This window comes from Salmo salar, chromosome ssa23 (assembly GCF_905237065.1).
Source record: "Salmo salar chromosome ssa23, Ssal_v3.1, whole genome shotgun sequence".
NCBI lineage: Eukaryota > Metazoa > Chordata > Actinopteri > Salmoniformes > Salmonidae > Salmo > Salmo salar.
Window position 1 is genome coordinate 37,008,203 of NC_059464.1, and position 22,182 is coordinate 37,030,384.

General features: G+C 41.7%; 2 protein-coding genes and 1 long non-coding RNA gene across 6 annotated transcripts; 1 reads left to right on the top strand and 2 right to left on the bottom strand.

The window, feature by feature from the left end:
* Nucleotides 1–24: 24 nt before the first annotated feature.
* Nucleotides 25–9,122, bottom strand: LOC106584515 (uncharacterized). Of its 3 annotated transcripts, none has more exons than XM_014169911.2 (5): nucleotides 8,996–9,122; nucleotides 8,155–8,252; nucleotides 7,957–8,043; nucleotides 7,080–7,264; nucleotides 25–3,852 (listed from the first exon to the last, which is right to left on the bottom strand). In XM_014169911.2, exons 2-5 carry the CDS (start codon nucleotides 8,240–8,242, stop codon nucleotides 2,947–2,949), a joined length of 1,266 nt encoding a protein of 421 aa, XP_014025386.2. In that variant the 5' UTR covers nucleotides 8,243–8,252; nucleotides 8,996–9,122; the 3' UTR covers nucleotides 25–2,946. The 3 variants fall into 3 exon arrangements, with proteins under 3 accessions (XP_014025386.2, XP_014025383.2, XP_014025385.2); XM_014169908.2 differs by having other exon boundaries at nucleotides 8,927–9,107; XM_014169910.2 differs by having other exon boundaries at nucleotides 8,400–9,082.
* Nucleotides 9,024–18,858, top strand: LOC123729820 (uncharacterized). The gene is made up of 2 exons (XR_006761479.1): nucleotides 9,024–9,142; nucleotides 18,415–18,858. It is a non-coding gene; the product is annotated as an uncharacterized lncRNA (long non-coding RNA).
* LOC106584516 (synaptotagmin-1-like) lies at nucleotides 15,728–21,512 on the bottom strand. Of its 2 annotated transcripts, XM_045706085.1 has the most exons (10): nucleotides 21,319–21,489; nucleotides 20,813–20,961; nucleotides 19,310–19,432; nucleotides 18,720–18,889; nucleotides 18,394–18,480; nucleotides 17,952–18,119; nucleotides 17,631–17,798; nucleotides 17,355–17,472; nucleotides 16,902–17,035; nucleotides 15,728–16,695 (listed from the first exon to the last, which is right to left on the bottom strand). In XM_045706085.1, exons 3-10 carry the CDS (start codon nucleotides 19,416–19,418, stop codon nucleotides 16,456–16,458), a joined length of 1,194 nt encoding a protein of 397 aa, XP_045562041.1. In that variant the 5' UTR covers nucleotides 19,419–19,432; nucleotides 20,813–20,961; nucleotides 21,319–21,489; the 3' UTR covers nucleotides 15,728–16,455. The 2 variants fall into 2 exon arrangements, with proteins under 2 accessions (XP_045562041.1, XP_014025387.1); XM_014169912.2 differs by lacking the exon at nucleotides 20,813–20,961 and having other exon boundaries at nucleotides 21,319–21,512.
* Between the last annotated feature and the right edge of the window lie 670 nt (nucleotides 21,513–22,182).

Genomic DNA, 22,182 nt, shown 5'->3' on the forward strand with positions numbered 1-22,182 from the left:
CCGGTCAAACAATATACATATGGCAATGATGTAACGTCTTTTTTTAATATGTACACCTACCAAAAACTCGACACAGGAAATGCATTGCTTCACATATTCTGGTTTCATATACAGTTCAGTCAGAACATTCTGGGCCATTATACAGTTCACCTGAGAACAAGTTGTAAAACCAAACCAAAGTTGAGAGACGATCCAAAGACACCATCACAAGGGTCAAATAAACCTTATATAACCGTTTATTTTTAAATATAGTATATTCACCTTGAAAATGTTAAAACATCCGTCTATGGCCTAAATTGTATGGCGTGCAGTATTGCACAAAATGTTGAATCATCACATCTAGGGTTGCAAAATTCCCAGGTTTTCCAGAAATCCCAGTTGGTAGATTCCAGGAATCAGGTGGAAATACACAGACAATCCTGAATCCTCCGACCAGGATTTCTGGAACACCTGGGAATTTTGGGAAAGTTAGGGTCATTCTGTAACCCTGATCACATCCACATTTCGCATAGTACATAAGACTGTGCACCCACTGACCACCAAAACATGTTACAGCAATAACCAATTCACATAACTGTATTCTTTCATAAAATCCTTACCTCATGTATTCCAATTAAAAACATTGAGAGCATCAATAGGCAACATTTTAAAGTAGAAAAATGTTTATCAACGCTCAACAACTGCATACAAAGTGTGCAAGTGTCACTGTACAGTCGCACAAGACAAATTCAAGCAAAGGCACCATACTCATATAGTGAAGCTTCCATTCCACCCATACTGGTCACAGAACAACAAAAATGTACTACAACCACTGCTGACAAAAATAAGCAACTCTAATATTAAATCTGTCAGATAAAAGAATAGTGGTTTATGATCATAACCATACTACAATAACATTGGATCAGTGGCATTTTATGAATATGATAAATTACTGTAGCAAGACATTTCTTTTTTTTTTTTTACAGAAATGTAACTATTTTCTAAATCATATGAGCCTCTACACAACTCCCTGGAGAGAAAGTTTTGCTTTCCAATGTTATGTTAATTTGAGTTGATTTTGCAATTCAGACAGTTCTAAAGTGGGCAACATTCAACCCTTGTGTTGAGGTAGAGAATGCTAACATTTAGCCTGTTGTGGCTGAAGCAAAGTAATGAAACCCTAATCCTAGACGTAGTCACTACTGGTCTATGACTACTTCCAAGATAAGTAAAATAATGGAAATATTACTTTTGAACAAACTGTCCCTTTAAGGGAATAATATTGGGACCAAATTAACTGAATCGAACACTAGAGCACAAAGTCTTCAAAACAATAATTTTACAAAGACATTTCCATACCACAGAACAATGATAATAAAAAAGTTGTGTTTAAATTCATGTCAGCTTACTAATATCCATCAAACTGTGCATTTCTGGAGAACCTTTTTAGGTAGTGCAATAGAATTTCTCGCAGTACAACATTGAATCACCATTCAGTCTGATTTATAATATACTAATACTGACATTCCAGAGAGATAGATACTGACCATCCATTTTCATTGCATACACAACAGCTGAAATTACAAAGCCACAGTTTCCAAGAAGTACCACAGCAAATGTTTACAACGGTGAGTTAAAGTGATAGGGAACGTCATGTAAGTTAGTTTTCCTCATAGAGGACGATCTATGATAATTCATTGTCTTCCACCTGGTCTTCTGAACCATAATGGAAAATGTCTGAGGAGGATACCACATTGTCATGTCTGTCTGTGGCAGGAGGGTCACAGACCAATTGAGGTGTGAGGGAGGGATTTACAACAACAAATCGGCAACCATGTGCAAAGTCCCCTGCATGTCGCTGATATAGTACAGTAATGATCTGCTCCTGTGATTGGCCGATGTAGATCCAAGAGAGCAGTGACGTCCTCCATTATTCACACAGAGCTTTCAGATTAGATCAGCAGTGTTTGCAGCTATATTGGAATGACATCATCATTAGTTCTCCTGAGAACTCCCATTCAAATTCCCCTGAAATAAAAACACAGCCACAATAAAACCAGCGTGGCAAAGGGCTTATTCAGCCTGAAGTCACAGTCTAGAATGAAACATTTTCCATATCTAGCAGATGTAAAGAGTAAAACATCTAATCGCTTATGGAGAAACATCAAAGTCAAATTCACGGGCTCAGAAGAGGACAAATACATCAACTTGCATTTACATTTTCACAAGCATTTTGATGCGTCGCAAGTACAGTGAGCTTCAAAAGTATTGGGACTGACATGTTGTTTTGGCTCTGTACTCCAGCACTTTGGATTTGAAATGATACAATGACTGAGGTTAAAGTGCTGACTGTCAGCTTTAATTTTAGGGTATTTTCATCCATATCTGGTGAACTGTTAAGAAAGTACAGCACTTTTTGCACATACCAAAAGTATTGGGACAAATTCACTTATATTTGTATTAAACTGGTCAAAAGTTTAGTATTTGGTCCCATATTCCTAGCACGCAAAGATTACATCAAGCTTGTGAGACTACAAACTTGTTGAAGGCATTTGCTGTTTGTTCTGGTGGTGTTTCAGATAATTTTGTGCCCAATAGAAATTAATGGTAAATAACATATAGTGTCATTTTGGAGTCACTTTTATTGTAAATAAAATATGCTTCTAAACACTTCTACAATGGTTCACCAGATATGGATGAAAATACCCTAAAATTAAAGCTGACAGTCTGCACTTTAACCTCCAAAGTGCTGGAGTACAGAGCCAAAACAACAACAAATGTCAGTCCAAATATGTTTGAAGCTCACTGTTAGTGGCAACATCTCCATATCCAGTTGACTATGACAGAAAGTAAAGCTGCCTTTCAAAAATTGTCCATAGAAAAATATCCATTGAATGCCACGGTTAGATTAGAAAAATAAAGAGGGCCAAACTACAGGGAGAGTGGAGTGGAGGGGGAGGAGCCAGGTCAGGTCCAGGCCACTTTCCTTGAGATGGCCTGCTTGAAGCACTCTGGGTCCACGTTGCCTCCAGGCCGCAGAGCTCTCTCCAGGCTCACCAGGACATTCTGGTGACACTCCCTGATGTTAACAGGGTACTTGGCCCTCAGCAGCTCGTAGGCCGAGATCAGCCGCATATTCTGCTTCACCATGAGGTACTGGATGATACAGGTCGGAGCCAGGGAGTACCCGTCACGGCAGTGGACCAGCACTCGTTTCCTTTTTTCCGTGGAAGCCTCGATGCACTCGTTGATGTCCTCGAAGCAGTGCTGCTTCAGGGCGGGGCTTCCCTCGCCCAGCGCGTCTGGGACATCGCAGATGTCCACCTTGAGGCGGGACCAGCTGTGGCGGGCGCCTCGGGAGCAGGTGCAAGGGATAAGGCTGAGGCTTGGGCCGGGGTCCCCCGGCATGCTGCTCATGTCGATGATGCTGTCAATGTTGTTGCGACACAGCGTGCGCCCGTTGTACGCTGCGTTCAGGTTGCCCACGAAGATGTAGTCCGTCACCTTGGAGATGACGGGCTCAGAGTACTGGAAGTGTTCCGGGACGTTCAGTTTGGGTGTGTCTGGGGTGTCTGGTGGACCCGTCCTACCCACTGCCCCCACCCCGGCCGGACCTGTGGCAGCCCTCATGCTGTAGTTACGCAGCTTCTTGGAGCCGGAGCGGGAGGGGGGGTTGGAGTCGGACTCTGAGCTGCTGTTCCAGGGAGGGGAAAATAGGGAGAAGCGGCTGGAGGACTTGCTCTTGGTGAGGTTCTCCACGGGGCTGGATAGGCCAGAGCTGGAGGCCGTGGTGGAACCAGAGGCACAAAACAACGAGGCCCTCTCCAGGGAGCCTGTGCTGCTGGCTGCTCCTGCACTGTGGGCCTGCTCCATCTGCAGGGAGACACAAACGACATCAAACACACACACAAAGCATACTGAAGTAGGGCACCATACCAAAAGATAGGACACCGATATTTTCTAAGAAATTCATTTTGGGATGCCAGCAATACATTCAAATACTAGTAACAATCAGGGGCTGGAACCGAAAAGGTATTTTTTTGGGGGGAGGAACAGAACCAGAACCGACAACGAATGTGATCTAAACTGTTCTGGAACAGAGCCATTATTTTAAAAAGCATGGCAACCGGTTAACGTTATTTTACATTCCGGACATTTTTTCCCAGTCCCACAAAAAAAAACAATAAAGCACCTATGCAGAGCCCTCACTGTCAACTCAGAAACTAATTCCAGTGTCTGCCTGCCAGCAGGAAATCTTTGTCAGTGTGTGTGTGTGTTGGCTACCTGCCCCTCCCCCCCGAGCAGGCTACTTACTGTTGCTACTGACGTTACAGGCATCATTCAGAAATTAGGGAGAGATTTTACACTGAACAATAACATAAAACGCAACAATTTCAAAGATTTTACTGAGTTACAGTACATAAGGAAATCAGTCAATTTAAATAAATTCATTAGGCCCTAATCTAAGGATTTCACATGACTGGAATACAGGCACTCTGCCACCATGGGGCACTCTGTTCACAACGTTGTCATCAGCAAACCGCTCGCCAACACGATGCTATATAGACGCTGTCTGCCATCTTCCCAGTACAGTTGAAACCGGAATTTATCTGTGAAGAGCACACTTCTTTAGTGTGCCAGTGGCCATTGAGGGTGAGCATTTGCCCACTGAATTCGGTTATGACGCCCAACTGCAGTCTTGTCAAGAACTTGGTGAGGACAGCGAGCACACAGATGAGTTTCCCTAAGACGGTTTCAGACCGTTTGTGCAGAAATTATTTGGTTGTGCAAACCCACAGTTTCATCAGCTGCCCGGATGGCTGGTTTCAGATGATCCTGCAGGTGAAGAAGCCTGATGTGGCGGTCCACGGCTGGCATGGTTACACGTGGGTTGTGAGGCCGGTTGGACGTACTGACAAATTCTCTAAAACGACATTATGGTAGAGAAATGAACATTTTATTCTCTGGCAACAGCTCTGGTGGACCTTCCTGCAGTCAGCATGCCAATTACACACTCCCTTAAAACTTGAGACATCTGAGGCATTGTGTTGTGTGACAAAACAGCACATTTTAGAGTGGTCTTTTAATGTCCCCAGCACAAGGTGCACCTGTGTAATGATCGTGCTGTTTAATCCGCTTCTTGATATGCCACACCTGTCAGGTGGATGGACTACCTTGGCAAAGGAGAAATGCTCACTAACATGGATGTAAACAAATTTGTGCACAAAATTTGATAGAAATAAGCGCTGTGTGTATGGAACATTTCTGGGACCTTTTATTTCAGCCCATGAAACATGGGACCAACACTTTTCATGTTGGATTTATATTTTTGTTTAGTGTAATTAGAGAACAATGGATTACCTTTCTTAACGCTAGTTAAGGACAATATAGATTTCATGTTTCACATTGGATTTATTAGCTACAAAAAGGTAAGACGTGTTTTTATTTTAATTCTGGTGCCGCTCTGCACACAGAAGCTTGTTAGCTACAGTGCATTCGGGAAGTATTCAGACCCCTTGACTTTTTCCATCTTGTTACATTACAGCTTTACTCTAAAATGTATTAAATAATAGTTTTTCCTCATCAATCTACACACAATACCCCATAAATACAAAGCGAAACAGGTTTGTGGAAATGATTGTAAATGTATTACAAATAAAAAACAGAAATAACTTATTTAAAAATTGTAAGACCCTTTGCTATGACACTCAAAATTGAGCTCAGGTCCATCCTGTTTCTACTGATCATCCTTGAGGTGTTTCTACAACTTGGAGTCCACCTGTGGTAAATTCAATTGATTTGATACAATTTGGAAAGGCACACCTGTGAATATAAGGTCCATCAGTTGACAGTGCATGTCAGAGCAAAAACCAAGCCATGAGGTTGAAGGAATTGTCCGTAGAGCTCCGAGACAGGATTGTGTCGAGGCACAGATCTGGGGAAGGGTACCAAAAAATGTCCCCAAGAACACAGTGGCCTCCATCATTCTTAAATGGAAGAAGTTTGGAACCACCAAGACTCTTCTTAGAGCTGGCCGCCAAACTGTGCAATCGGGGGAGAAGGGCCTTGGTCAGGGAGGTGACCAACAACCCGATGGTCACTAACAGAGCTCTAGAGTTCCTCTGTGGAGATGGTTGTCCTTCTGGAAGGTTCTCTCATCTCTGCAGCACTCCACCAATCAGGCCTTTATCGTATAGTCGCCAGACAGAAGCCACTCCTCAGTAAAAGGCAGGACAGTCCGCTTGGAGTTTGTCAAAAGGCAACGAAATGACTCAAGATGCTCTGGTCCCAGATGGAACTCTTTGGCCTGAATGCCAAGCTTCACGTCTGGAGGAAACTTTGCACTCTCCCTACAGTGAAGCATGGTGGTGGCAGCATCATGCTGTGGGGGTGTTTTTCAGTGGCAGGAACTGGGAGACTAGTCATGATCGAGGGAAAGATGAACAGAGCAAAGTACAGAGAGATCCTTGATGAAAACCTGCCCCAGAGTGCTCAGGACCTCAGATTTTGCTTTGTCATTATGGTGTATTGTGTGTAGATTGATAAAGGGGGGGAAAAATGTTTACTTATTTTTAGAATAAGGCTGTAACGTAACAAAATGTGGAAAAAGTCAAGGGGTCTGAATACTTTCCCGAATGCACTATAGCTAGCTTTTTAGCTTGCTCTGGTCTAGCTCTCAAAAAACTCATAATCAAGGGCTAGCTCTGGTCCAACGTTAGTTAAGCCAACTCTATGAAGTTCAAAGACATTCCAATGTCAGTCACATGTCACACCCTTCGCTACATTTGTCTGTCCAATGCATGTACATAGCTTGCCAGCTCCATAGCAAGCTGCTCTTTCATTGGTGAAGTAATTTGATTTCAGAGGTTTAAAAGGGAACAAAAAGGAATGATAAACAGTTTCTTTTTTGGTGTTCGAACCAGTTCAGAACTGTATTTTGCTGGTTGGAACAGTGGAACGGAAAGAAAGAAATTGTGGCTCTGGGCAAATAATTTCAGTTCCAATCCCTGGTTAAAATGCAAGTACTACAGCCACCCACATAGCTAACAGTACTCACTGATGGGGAAACCCATCAGTATAGGCCTAGTAGACAGACATACCTGGGCTTTGAGATTGTTTTTCCACTCTTGGGTCTCCAGAGCTTTGAAGCGGCCATTGCTATCTGAGGAGACGGAGAGGCAGAGGGGCCGATGGGCCCTTGGGACAAGCTGGGGGGTGAGGGCAACAGGGACAGGCCGAGGCTCGTGGTGCTCATTCCTACTCATCATCAAATTTGGACAGGAGCCTGAATCACATATACAAGTAGGAAAACATCCAGTGATTAGGCCTTGCCAAGTTCTGTAACTTTGCAGTTCTAATGTTTCTTAAACTACGAGAAAGGCCTCAACAGCATAGTGCCTCATACAAGCAAAAGGATAGTCACAGTGCCACATCTGTGGTTTTATAAATAGCTCAACCACTCTGTGAATGTTGCCAGTTCTGTTCTACTAGTACAGGGTTTCCCAAACTCGTACAGGGTTTCCCCTCTCCAGGTAAACATTTTGGTTTTTGCACTAGCACTGCACAGCTGATTCAAATAACCAACTCATCATCAAGCTTTGATTATTTTAAGCAGCTGTGTAGTGCTCGGGCAAAAACCAAAATGTTTACCCGGGGAAGGGGCCAGGATAGAGTTTGGGAAACCCTGTACTAGACAATGGAGCCTTTTATATTAGACCAATTGTTGCTTGCTGAGGGGCTAAACATTAACATTGAGATATCCCTGATTGACAAAGGCATTGTGAATATTTAACTGTGTTACAATGTGATTAGTTATGATAAGAATGAACCCTCTGTATATGCTGTAGCTAATGCAGTGTTAAAACAGATTCTAATCAAAAACCCAACCCCAACATTTAGGATGCAGCGCTCCAAAAATATTTAAATATTACCAGGATAAAAAAAGGACACTGGGTTTTAGGACAAATATTTTCTTACCAGTGGCACATTCTGAGCGACTGATGGACTGTATCTGCAAACTATGTTGAAGTCTGAATGTGTTGTGAAGATGCTTCACAATCATGCCTGTGAATGAAAGAACATTGATATTTTCAGTTCTGTATTTTCATTTACCATTCATTCATACACAATGACTTAAGCAACATTGTTTTATGTGTACCCATGAAGAACAAGTACCTGTCTCGCCATTATGTTTGGGAAATACTTTTCTATCCAACAACTTAGGTGATATTAGGCATTTGTTCCATTTTTCCACGGTTTCCATTTTCTGCCTCCTGATGAGCAAGACAAACAGATTAATTGAGGATTCTGATGATCAACATTGGTTTCAACATTTTCCAAAGCCATCCGATATCAGTGTTGATAATGGCTGCTGACAATCTGTAACTATCAATCAACACTGCCTAGGTAACTAAATATACCAATTGTCATAGTAGAGAATCTCCCTCCGCCGCCGTAAAACTGAAATGAAAGATGAGCAGCATCATCATCAGTAGCAGAGAGAGTATTCAAAGAGCGCGACATCTAACGTTAATCTGACTCATGTTGTGGTGGTGGCCGTCGGCTCGCTGCTGTTTTTACCAGCCAGTTAATCAGCTAGCGGTAGGATTCCTGGGGACGTGTGCCAAGCCGTGCATTGACTAACCGAGCCTAATCAAATCATTTTTAGCATAGCATATTTCTTCTAAATTAATGTATTGCATTATAACATTGCTGCCTGCTATGGTATGCCGTATGCACACAGCTTGCTAACGTTAGCTAGCTACTGTTAGCAAATTTAGCTAGCTAGAACAGGTTGGTGCAGTGTCGCTGTTTAATGAATGCTCGCCAATCAGCAAGAGACACACACACAAATGCGCATTCGAAATAATGTAGACAAACAGTACACTATTGCATAGATGTCCATACAACAAGAATGAAATTGATAGAAATTCCAGTTAGCACAAACCCCCCATCCACTCGCTCTTTGCAGCTCTCAGCTGAATGAACAGTACGGAAGCTCACGTGGACAAATCACCTCAATGACGAGACTAGGAATTCTACTGAGGTGTAATCATTACGCCGATTCTGTTGCAAAACGTTTCGTCTGTTATTTTTTGTTGTTGCAAAAACCGTCCATTCCAAGAGGAAAAAGCAATCGAGAGTTCCTATTGGACAAAATCAGGTAGGTCCCGCCCCATTTCGTTCAATTTTCTCTGTTGCTTCCGTTTGGTTGTTAAACGGTAAACGGTTTCCGTAATAAATACACCCCCGGTAAATGTGGTCCGTTGTGGCCCCTGTGTTGACAACTCTGTCAAGGAAAAATTGTATTGAATATACAAATAACAAAATTGAACAAATATTGCCTGCATTAGACGTATCAAATGTCATCAATTGATTTTATGGAATATTAAAATATAAATCTTGACATCTTGGTCTGATAGTGATCCAGTCCCATTGGTTTGGTATAAATGGGCTGGAGAAATGCTACTCTCAAATTCGTCTGGGCAATCGATTCAAGGGACTGACAGTCCATGACAGTTTTTTTTTTTTTAAGAATTCAGATAACAAAAAAAATGTAGAAAACAACCTTAATGTTGTGTAATGATCGAGTAGGCTCATAGAATTATTATATTCTTCAATAATCAAATGGTTATATCATTAGATTAAATTACCATATAACATAATATTATCTATCCCACATTGTTAGCCTACAAATGATTAAGGAACAATCTGGGATACTAAGCTGCCTATGCCTAATTCACATTCAAAAAGGTTTAAACACTCACCTTGTGTAGTGATAGCCTATGATTTTATTGGATTTTCTCTCGTCGTCTCTCAATTGATAAATAATCCTTCTTATCATGCCCTGGTTGCAATCTGCATGAAGCAAACCCTCATTGAGAGCAATCACTTAAACTGTATGAGGCAATGGTTTTCAAGGCGAGCTTTAATTGGGCAGCTTAGCCGCACTCCAGGTATCCTGGAAACGCTAGTCACATGATGTCACCCTGCTGCATACAGAGCAGCTGAGCACATAGTCCATAGAGAGAGAATAGTTTTATCTCTATGACATAGGCCCATAGGGATAGAATAGTTTTATCTCTATGACATAGGCCCATAGGGATATAATAGTTTTATCTCTATGACATAGGCCCATAGGGATAGAATAGTTTTATCTCTATGACATAGGGCCATAGTGATAGAATAGTTTTATCTCCATGACATAGGCCCATAGTGATAGAATAGTTTTATCTCCATGACATAGGCCCATAGTGATAGAATAGTTTTATCTCCATGACATAGGCCCATAGTGATAGAATAGTTTTATCTCTATGACATAGGCCCATAGTGATAGAATAGTTGTATCTTTATGACATAGGCCCATAGAGATAAAATAGTTGAATCTCAATGACATAGCCCATCTGACTATGGAGGACATATGGAACTCACTAGATAGGGTGGTGTATAGGGAGATAGCAGGCCAGATGTTGTAACTGTGTCCTTGAAAACCTTACTATAGCAATTTCTATATCAGCATTGTAAGCTGCACAAGCCTCTTTCTATTTAATATGCATCACGCAATAGGTAACATCAAAAGGTTTATAATTTAAGGTGAATATCTCATAGTCATGATGACAGAGGAGTCAGTCCAGCAGTGTGTCATACTGCACATTTACTGACAAACATCATGACTGAGGTGCCATTGTGAAATGTCCAGGGCATTTGTGGTGTCGGTGTGAATGAAGTGTTGGTATAGTGTTGGACACTTACGAATGCATGGATATACAAACACACAACGTCCAGAGAGTGGGTGGGTAGGTGAGTAGGTGGGGGGTAGGTGTGTAGGTGGGGGAGTAGGTGTGTAGGTGGGTGGGCGTCATTTACATTTCAAAGAACCCCTCAAGCTTCTCAGATCTTAATTTTCAGGTGCAAGATATGCGTCGATAAGAACTCCGCGAGATGGCAAGGGAAGGCCCTGCCTGTTGCCAAGACACCTGCCTCTCCGAGGCCTTTCTCTCTCCTCTGTGCCTATTATTCAACACCTGCTTGTGACGTTTGGGTCTTTACGCAAACAATGACTCCAGAAGCACTTCAAACAATATGCTTAGAGAGAACTAACAACCACATTATGAATTAGATGGAGCCCCGTTGACAGATCATCTGCTTGTTTTCTGCCCATTTGCCTCATGCTAAATGACTCTTGGTGTCATGTGATGTGTCTGGTACCATGGTGTCACGGTTGTCTTTGGTTAAGGAGGACCAAAACGCAGCAGGTATATGTAAGCTCATCTTGAGGTTTATTAACTCCAAAATGAACACCAAAATAACAAAAGAGACCGAACGATCAACACACAGTCTGACAAGGCTAAACTCAGAACAATCTCCCACAATTAAACAGACAAACACACCCAACTAATATAGGACTTCCAATCAAAGGCAACACCACACAGCTGCCTTCAATTGGAAGTCCACCCCAATTAACCAAACATAGACATACAACTAACTAGATCAACATAGAAATACGTGAATTTCAAACAGTGCTAAATCAAATGCCCTTACTACAAAAACACCACCCTGAACCACATAAAACAAATACCCTCTGCCACGTCCTGACCAAACTACAATACCAATTAACCCTTATACTGGCCAGGACGTGACACATGGAGTGGGCTTATTAACTCTACCAGGGAGTGGGCTTACTAACTCTACCAGGGAGTGGGCTTACTAACTCTAACAGGGACTGGGCTTACTTACTCTACCAGGGAGTGGGCTTACTAACTCTACCAGGGAGTGAGCTTACTACTCTACCAGGGAGTGAACTTACTAACTCTACCAGGGAGTGGGCTTACTTACTCTACCAGGGAGTGGGCTTACTAACTCTACCAGGGAGTGAGCTTACTAACTACCAGGGAGTGAGCTTACTACTCTACCAGGGAGTGAACTTACTAACTCTACCAGGGAGTGGGCTTACTAACTCTACCAGGGAGTGGGCTTACTAACTCTACCAGGGAGTGAGCTTACTACTCTACCAGGGAGTGAACTTACTAACTCTACCAGGGAGTGGGCTTACTTACTCTACCAGGGAGTGGGCTTACTAACTCTACCAGGGAGTGAGCTTACTAACTACCAGGGAGTGAGCTTACTACTCTACCAGGGAGTGAACTTACTAACTCTACCAGGGAGTGGGCTTACTAACTCTACCAGGGAGTGAGCTTACTACTCTACCAGGGAGTGGGCTTACTAACTCTACCAGGGAGTGGGCTTACTAACTCTAACAGGGAGTGGGCTTACTTACTCTACCAGGGAGTGGGCTTACTAACTCTACCAGGGAGTGAGCTTACTACTCTACCAGGGAGTGGGCTTACTAACTCTACCAGGGAGTGAACTTACTAACTCTACCAGGGAGTGGGCTTACTAACTCTACCAGGGAGTGGGCTTACTAACTCTACCAGGGAGTGGGCTTACTTACTCTACCAGGGAGTGGGCTTACTAACTCTACCAGGGAGTGGGCTTACTAACTCTACCAGGGAGTGGGCTTACTAACTCTACCAGGGAGTGGGCTTACTAACTCTACCAGGGAGTGGGCTTACTAATTCTACCAGGGAGTGAGCTTACTAACTCTACCAGGGAGTGGGCTTACTAACTCTACCAGGGAGTGGGCTTATTAACTCTACCAGGGAGTGGGCTTACTAACTCTACCAGGGAGTGGTCATATTAACTCTACCAGGGAGTGGGCTTACTAACTCTACCAGGGAGTGGGCTTACTAACTCTACCAGGGAGTGGGCTTACTAATTCTACCAGGGAGTGGGCTTATTAACTCTACCAGGGAGTGGGCTTACTAATTCTACCAGGGAGTGAGCTTACTAACTCTACCAGGGAGTGGGCTTACTAACTCTACCAGGGAGTGAGCTTACTAACTCTACCAGGGAGTGGGCTTATTAACTCTACCAGGGAGTGGGCTTACTAATTCTACCAGGGAGCGAGCTTACTAATTCTACCAGGGAGTGAACTTACTAACTCTACCAGGGAGTGGGCTTATTAACTCTACCAGGGAGTGGGCATATTAACTCTACCAGGGAGTGAGCTTACTAACTCTACCAGGGAGTGGGCTTACTAACTCTACCAGGGAGTGAGTTTACTACTCTACCAGGGAGTGGGCTTATTAACTCTACCAGTGAGTGAGCTTACTAACTCTACCAGGGAGTGGGCTTACTAACTCTACCAGGGAGCGGGCTTACTAATTCTACCAGGGAGTGAGCTTACTAACTCTACCAGGGAGTGGGCTTATTAACTCTACCAGGGAGTGGGCATATTAACTCTACCAGGGAGTGAGCTTACTAACTCTACCAGGGAGTGGGCTTATTAACTCTACCAGGGAGTGGGCATATTAACTCTACCAGGGAGTATGCTATCCATGGTTTATTGATCAGGCCTGTAGTCAGGATCAGAACAGGCATGTTCCAAGGTTCCCAGGGGCTCTTTGATGTTACTGTGCCCAGCGTTGGGAGGTTCACCACAGGCCAGGTCACCCAGCGGGAGAGCCTGTGTCACAGGACAGAGTGGGCGGAAAACACAGCCATGACCTTTGGTTTGGCACTGCTGCTGGATCATCACTCAGATCCTTATGTTCTGGTAACATGTGCAGTTCTGCTCTCACACACACTGGTCATCCATTCATCTCTTTCCAGGAAGTAACAATTCACCGGAATAATGAAGAGGGTTCTGAGAAAATCTATTTGATTTCCATTGAAACATTATAAATGGAAATGAGAGAAGGTCTATTTAATTTCCAATACAACCATAATTGTTGAAATTCTTTATTGGAGATTGAAGACATTTTCTTTGAATCCTTCTAATTTCCTCTTATAGGCATAACCCCTTCTTTGAATTTCACTCTATGGTAACTGACCTAGCATGGTTAGAACCCAGTTCAATCACAGTGTCATGATTTAAAGTCTAAGCCTTTCCAAGTTATACTCAAACTTCCATATTTGTTGCAATATTGCTACATGTGTTGCAATACTATTGTATTAAGGCTATGTTTGACAACATGCACTCAAGCTATGAAAAAAACTCCTTTACTTATTTCATACCATTCAATATGTTACACCTGACCACCTGTGAGAGCAGTAAGCAACATCCCCTCTTGTAGTGGCCTCAGTGCTTCCAGTGCTCTGTCCAAAACATAGCTCCTCATTAGGTAGCTGTAATGAGCATGTGTACAGTAGGTGCTGACTACGCTGGCTCAGACTCCAAGCCCTGCTTCTGTTTTTATCCCTCCCATAGGGATCCATGTTAATCTAAAAGTATTATAGGCTGACACTGCTGTGGCTCCCTGATTTCCCACTGTACCAACCCTGTGTCTATTGGGAGAGAGGAGGCTGCTGAACTCAGGTTAATTGACCCAAGGTAGGACACATGATATTATCATCTGAGATTCAATCAGACACATTCAATCAGATGCTTTGGGGAAATTAGAAGCCATAAATGGATTTATTGCATATTTCCATCAAGTAAGAGTTTTATAATATTTCCATATGGGGCATTGTTTGTTGAATAACTTGAGGTAGACACTATGACAATTGTTCTTCAACTGAGACAAATTGTAATGACGTTTTTATGAACATGCCAGTCATATGTGCAGCGTTCAAGTTTGCCTATAAGGCTATTCAACCTGAGGATAAAACCAATAAACAATGAACTACATAGAAAATAGTTGAGCTTCTATAATTGTATTATTCCTAAATTATCATGTGTTTATTATGAAATGTCTATAAAAATGGCAGCATAAACAGTGCCTTCAGAAAGTATCCATACCCCTTGACTTATTCCACAGTTTGTTCTGTTACAGCCTAAATTCAAAATGGATTAAATAGATTTTTTCGCAACCATCTACACAAAAACCTTAAAATAACAAAGTGAAAACATGTTTTTAGAACATTTATTGAAAATGATTTACATAAGTATTCACACCATTTACATAAGTATTCACACCCCTGAGTCAATACATGTTATAATCACATTTGGCTGAGATTACAAATGTGAGTCTTTCTGGGAAAATCTCTAAGAGCTTTTCACACCTGGATTTTACGATATTTGCACATTATTCTTTTTAAAATTCTTCAAGCTTTGTCAAGTTTGTTGTTGATCATTGCTAGACAGCCATTACTTAGATTTTCAAGCCTGATTTAAGTCAAAACTGTAACTAGACCACTCAGGAACATTCAATGTTGGCTTGGTAAGCAACTGTGTTTTAGGTTATTGTCCTGCTGAAAGGTGAATTTGTCTCCCAGTGTCTGTTGGAAAGCAGACTGAACCAGGTTTTCGCCTAGGCTTTTGCCTGTGCTTAGCTCTATTCCATTTCTTTTTAATCCCCCAAAAAACTCCCTAGTCCTTGCCGATGACAAGCATACCCATAACATGATAGAGCCAACACCATGCTTGAAAATATGAAGAGTGGTACTCAGTGATGTGTTATGTTGGATTTGCCCTAAAATGTAACACTTTGTATTCAGGACATTAAGTTCATTTCTTTGCCACATTTTTTGCAGTTTTACTTTAGTGCCTTATTGCCTTATTTTGTACAGGTTTGCTTCTTTTCACTCTGTCATTTAGGTTAGTATTGGGGAGTAACTACAATGTTGTTGATCCATCCTCAGTTTTCTCCTATCACAGCCATTGAACTCTGTAACTGTTTTAAAATCACCATTGTCCTCATGGTGAAATCCCAGAGTGTTTTTCTTCCTTAGTTAGGAAGGACGCCTGTATCTTTAAAGTGACTGGGTGTATTAATACACCATCCAAAGTGTAATTTCACCATGCTCAAAAGGATATTCAATGTCTGCTTAAAAAAAAAGAAGGTTTTACTCATCTACAAATAGGTGCCCTTCTTTGAGAAGCATTGGAAAACCTCCCTGGTCTTTGTGGTTAAATCTGTGTTTGAAATTCACAAATCGACTGAGGGACCTTACAGATAATTGTATGTGTGGGCTATAGAGATGAGGTAGTCATTCACAAATCATGTTAAACACTATAATTGCACACAGAGTTCATGCAACTTATTATGTGACTTCTTAAGCACATTTTTACTCCTGAACTTATTTAGGCGTGTCATAGCAAAGGGGTTCAATACTTATTGACTCAAAACATTTCAGCTTTTCATAAAAATATTTTTTGTAAATATTTCTAAAAACATAATTCCACTTTGAAATTATAGGGTATCGTGTGTAGGACAGTGACATAAAAATCTCAATATAATCAATTTTAAATTCAGGCTGTAACACAACAAAATGTTGAAAAGTCAAGGGATGTGAATACTTTCTGAAGGCACTGTATTTTGCAGCGTTTAAAAGTGCTAGGGCCTCCAAGCTGCTATTAGCTTAGTGAAGTAGAAGGAGGAATCTGGTTATGTCGGGCCATGGAGGAGGATTTCCTCTAACCTCTTCCCACAGCCACTTGAGTGCCATGAGTCTGGCAAGCGAGTCTAAGATTTCTCAAAAGTTCTTATTGATGAAGGGGATCCTAACTGTGTGTTTGAGGTCGAGGGTGGAGTCCACTTGTTCGTTGGAAAGCAGGTTGTGCCACTGAGCCACAGGCCTACGGGGATTGGACAGCATGTCTGCCCAGTGCCTCAGCTGGTTCCCTGCAGCATCACAACCCAGGAAAATCTTCCCTATGGCGTCGTTCCTGGTCAACTTGTCATGGTCCCACACGGAAATCATCAGGTGAACCCTCTGGAGGGAGCAACAGCAGAGAACAGTCACTGCAAACTGTGCTTCTAAAGAGAATGTCCCATAATCTTTTTGTTTAAATAATTTGCCAACAAAATAACATTAGAATGTAAAGAGATGGCCTCTTTTCTGGACCTCCATAGCATGCAGGCAGATGAGCTTGTAACTGGCCTCATCTTAGCCACATTCTGAGAAAAGATCATACTTACTTGAATTTGTTCAAACGACACATCAAACGTAAAGGATTCGTTGAAGTAGGGATTCAGTGTGGACTTTTTAACAGACGTCTTCTTTCTCTTCCACTTCTTCTTGTCCAGAGCTAGCTGCACTTTTACATAGGGATCTACAGTGTACATGAATACAGTAAAGAGTAGTTTGAGCGTCCACTGCCTCACAAATAATGCAGTATTATTTGTGATAATCGAAACTGGCCTCAATAATAACGGAATATTATTTGTTTAATTAATAGGCTGGAATCCAGACCTGTTTTGTGGTAACATTCGACTCTTTGTTTCTCCATGTTACATGTTTGTCGCATGACACTGACTGAGAACAAGGAGTGGAATGTCAGCACAAAACAGGTCTGGATTCCAGGCTAATCATAACTAGCCTCTTCAGCAAAACAACCGCTCAGTCTTCCTCTCAGAGAGCCAGGCACCTACCTGATGAGCCCCCTTTGTCCATACTCTTTAAGTTCTTGGCTTCCAGGATGACAACAGTCAGCTTGTTAGTGGTGGGGACGTAGCGCAATGAGAAGCAGATCTCCCCCAGAATTTCATCCTGTAATCACATGTGGAAATTCAGTATGTGGGCCTATAGATGTCAAGGCAAAGTAGGCCTATGGCTAGATTTGAGAACTTTGTGATATTCAAATGCTGTTTGAAAAAAAACTTTTGACCTGCACTATTTGGTTCCAGAAATCAAGTAAATCTCCTGACCTCAAACTTGGAGGGTTCTCTCAGGTCTTCCCACTCTTCGATCACATGGTTCCAGTCGATGATTCCGAGCTGCAGCCTCAGTTCTCCGATGATGTCGTGTTTGGAGAATCTATCGAAGTCGAACACTTTCATGACTATGGTGGACTCATTGAGCTCAGCCTTGTCAATCTGGACACAAGATAGTCAGGCACGAGTCAAGAGTGGTGCAGAAACACAGACTCACACTGTGTATAGTATGTGAAACAGTTTAAAAACCTCTCAAATTGGTATACTGTCTGATAATACTGCTATAATAACATGTGTATAATACCCCTCAAATACCTTAAATGTGAAGTGTTCATTGAACACAGGGTTGAGGGTTTTCCTGTAGACCTTAGTCTCGAATGTCTTTGACTTGTTGGGAGTGATGTAGACTTTAACATAGGGGTCAGAGGTGCCACTCCGGTCCATGGCTGTCAGAGCTGCAGCCTCTTTGAGCCCCACTGTCAACTGCAGGGTATGAGAGATGGCAGGATAGTCAAAGATAGTAGGGGAAGATAAGGGTGCCAGGAAAACGCTATATCACTGTATGGTAGAAAAAGAAATACACACTGAATTCTACTTCAGTGATATTTTGAAAAAGCAGACATTTCTCTTTATATGTGTGATAATTAATATCTTGTTTAATCTGTGATCAAAGGGGACCTCTGGTTGTATGGCTTGTGGTGGCTACAGTATTTTGATCAAGTTACAAGTTCAAAAGACTAATTCAGTTAATTCTAACCTCTTGTGCCTTGTATTCCAGAGAATAGAGCAGTCTTCCCCGGTTTTTAGCTGAGCCGTAGCCTGCATCATCCGAGCCATGTTGGACCTGCCCATCAAGAACACTGTCATAGCTTGAACCAGCCAATCACATTCATCGGCCAGCCAACCAATCCTTCAATCAGCGGCCCATCCTAACAGACATAAGGAGCTAAAGCTGCACCTCTACCTCACTCCTTCTTCACAACGGCGACCAGTCTAAACAAAAATAAATGGATAGAATGGAGCAGACGCTCTGCGCTATCCCACCAAGATCTAGCTACGACGACTACTACTCCCAGTACTTACTAGTGATGTAGTCGAGGAACCATTCACCGCTTGTAGATTGATTTGATTGTCCGGCTTCTTTTTTGTCTTTTTCTTGCTCTTGCAGCAGCATTTCGCACAGATGCAGATAATACACACCAAAAACATCAAGACAATGACAGCAAAGATGGTGTAAATGGCCCATCGTGGCACTGAGTAAGACAAAAAAAAAGACAGCCGTTTGTCTCATTGTGACACACATCTGAAGCATGAGGCAAGAGCACAGCCAGCAGGATTAAGGAGAGATGAACTTGTAACAAGGAGAAATGGAGAGCTATTCAAAAAGACATTTGCCTTGTATTTATGTGAGTGCAGCAGCCCCTAGCTGCCAAGTCTTGAGAGAGTCAGTGTAGTCAACTTGTCTCACTATGACACACATCTGAAGCATGCAGCAAGAGCACAGCCAGCAAGATTCAGGAGATATAAACTTGTATAATAAGTGAAAATGGAGAGCTAAGAAATGTGTGTTGGGAGTGGAATTAGATATGACACATGGAAACAGGTGCCAAGGCAGGCAGCTCTCCCCTGCCATGGGGGGGGGGTCAGGGGGGGGGATTTAGGGGGTTACTCACAGGGAATCTTGTTCAGTAGTTGGTCTATAAACCCGGGAGCGGCGGTGGTGTGGCTGGCTGTAGTGTTAGGGGTTACGGTGCCCTTAGCTAATATGGTTGTAGGAAACATGGTGTAGCTGTGACCTAGAATCGAGCGCAAACAGCAAACACAGGCAATGAGGAAAAGCAATTTGGTTAGTTCATAGCTCAGGTTGCTACTGTGTTTATTGACACCAACTTCTACTTTAACACAGTTACTGTACTGTTGCTCCTCAGCAGTCTCCTCTGGTAAGATAAAGCACTAATCATTTTCTTTGCCTTAAACCATTTTTGTTAGGTTTACAGATAATTGTTTGGAGATCATAGCTTTGATGTTGAAATTTAAACCAGTGGTGGAAAAAGTACCAAATTGTCATACTTGAGTAAAAGTAAAGATACCTTAATAGAAAATTAGTCAAGTAAAAGTGAAAGTCACCTAGCAAAATACTACTTGAGTAAAAGTCTAAAAGTATTTGGTTTTAAATATACTTAAGTATATTAAAAGTATAAATCATTTCACATTCTTTATATTAATCAAACCAGATTAAATGATTTTCTTGTTTTTTTTTAATTTACGGATAGCCAGGGGCACACTCCAACACTCAGACATAATTTACAAATTAAGCATTTGTGTTTAGTGAGTCCGCCAGATCAGAGGCAGCAGGGATGACCAGGGATGTTCTCTTAAAAAGTGTGTGAATTGGACCATAAAAATGTTACGAGTACTTTTGGATGTCAGAGAAAATGTAAGGAGTAAAAAGTACATTATTTACTTCAGGAATGTAGTGGAGGAAAAGTAAAACTTGTCAATATTTTTTTATAGTAAAGTACAGATACCTAAAGAACAACTTAAGTAGTACTTGAAAGTATTTTTACTTAAGTACTTTACACCACTGGTTTAAACTCAAGTTGTAGCCAACACCCATTCTTTCTTACACACAAAATATTGTGCCTCTGCTTGCAAAAACTTGGTTGCAATGACAGAGGAGAGTGGATACTTAGCCACCACCATTGTTAAACAACTGCATGGTTGAGTGATGACAGCTCCACACAGGCAAATTAAAGCAGGGTGTGCTGCACTCTGATAACATCACTTTCTAAATGACCACAGCACGGCGGATTACTTTTCTTTACTTTACATGACGTAAATACATTCATACAGGTGCTTTCCAATTGGAATGTGTCAAAAATAAGGAACAGTCAATACAAAGAAATTCACACCCATTGGACATTGTCCCTAAAACCCAATACAAGGTGTTTTATACAGTAGCTGCTAGTTCAAAGACATAGTATTTGAGAGTTAGAACAAAGGTAATTAAAAAACAGAGTACCTCAAGAGCTTGTATCACAAGAGCTTGAGTCTTTGTTCACATGAACACAACCAACAGTCAAAACATTTTTTTATTAATAGATACCTATATTCTGAGAGAATCAGGTTCTACTTACAATATAGGGAAACGTATATGTAAAAACTATAGTACTCACTGTTTCAGTACCAGCGTAGTTTGTATCCTTATTACTGTAGCCTACTTGAAGACTGTATTACTTTATCATTCACCCATGCAGTTCTCCAGCAAAAGGGAGTTACAGGATTATAACAAATGAGGGGAAGGAAGTCACTTGGCCCGGAAAGCCTGAAAGTGGCGGGATTGGCCCATAAACATTTTGTATAAAGTGTTTGATCAAGAAGTGGTCTCATGTGGAAGATAAATAGCTATTCTTCTGCTAGACCAATACATGCATTTCACATAGTTCATTGCTAAGCAAAGAAAGGTAATCTTAGTTAGGGCGTAGCCTTCAATATTGTCCTGCAGTATCACACTTTCATTTACAATAAAATGTTTGAGTAAATTATATTACCGATGCTTTTTACTAGTATTAAACAGCTCAATAAACTGTGTATTCTGGTTTACAAAAATCTTTCTGTAATGGTGATTGAGTGGGTTACTTCTAAATGTGTAAATATCACACTGGTAAATTGATTTACTCACCTTTTCTCCAATGATAATTGACACGTTTGTTTCCAGAAATGTGAAATCCAATGATGTGTCTAGTCTACTTCTTGATCCCAATCATCCCTTCCCTCCATTTTGTTAGAACTTGTAAATGATAGGGAGCTTTAATGTATTTCCTCAACACACTATCACGCCTCATGCACACACAGTGACACCACCCTGTGTGTGTGTGTGTGTGTGTGTGTGTGTGTGTGTGTGTGTGTGTGTGTGTGTGTGTGTGTGTGTGTGTGTGTGTGTGTGTGTGTGTGTGTGTGTGTGTGTGTGTGCGTGTGTGCGTGTGTGCGTGTCAGGGAACACGTACAGCATTGGAATGTTTGGTTCCACCTCAGGATTAGAGAAGAGAACAGTAGAACAGTAGTCTGGATATGTTGTATAAACATGGGATGAACCAATGCTCAGGATTAGAGAAGAGAACAGTAGAACAGTAGTCTGGATATGTTGTATAAACATGGGATGAACCAATGCTCAGGATTAGAGAAGAGAACAGTAGAACAGTAGAACAGTAGTCTGGATATGTTGTATGAACATGGGATGAACCAATACTACAGTAAGGTATCATATTCCATCTTGAAATGAAACCAAGGTTAAAAACACAAACATTTGCATTGACATAGAAAGATGCCTAGACTAAACCGGTTCAGTTACAACAAAGTAACATCGGTCCCTCCATGAGTCAATAGTCAACCCCTCCATCGTCTGATAATTGAGCAAATAACTATTGATATTTATCTAATTTATCTCCAATCAGGTTCAATCTACATGTGCTCTATAGATGGAGCTCTCTGACTTATATTCATGTTGAAAGTTGTCATGCATTTATAAAAATACATATTTAAATAG

Coding starts and splice junctions, on each gene's coding strand:
- LOC106584515 (XM_014169911.2), bottom strand. CDS start 8,242: ATGGAAACCGTGGAAAAATGGAACAAATGCCTAATATCACCTAAGTTG. Junction 8,044..8,154: donor CAAACATAATGGCGAGACAG/GTACTTGTTCTT, acceptor TTTCATTCACAG/GCATGATTGTGAAGCATCTT. Junction 3,853..7,079: donor AAAACAATCTCAAAGCCCAG/GTATGTCTGTCT, acceptor GTCTCCCTGCAG/ATGGAGCAGGCCCACAGTGC.
- LOC106584516 (XM_014169912.2), bottom strand. CDS start 19,418: ATGTTTCCTACAACCATATTAGCTAAGGGCACCGTAACCCCTAACACT. Junction 18,890..19,309: donor ACTACTGAACAAGATTCCCT/GTGAGTAACCCC, acceptor TGTCTTACTCAG/TGCCACGATGGGCCATTTAC. Junction 17,473..17,630: donor GAGAACCCTCCAAGTTTGAG/GTCAGGAGATTT, acceptor ATGTGATTACAG/GATGAAATTCTGGGGGAGAT.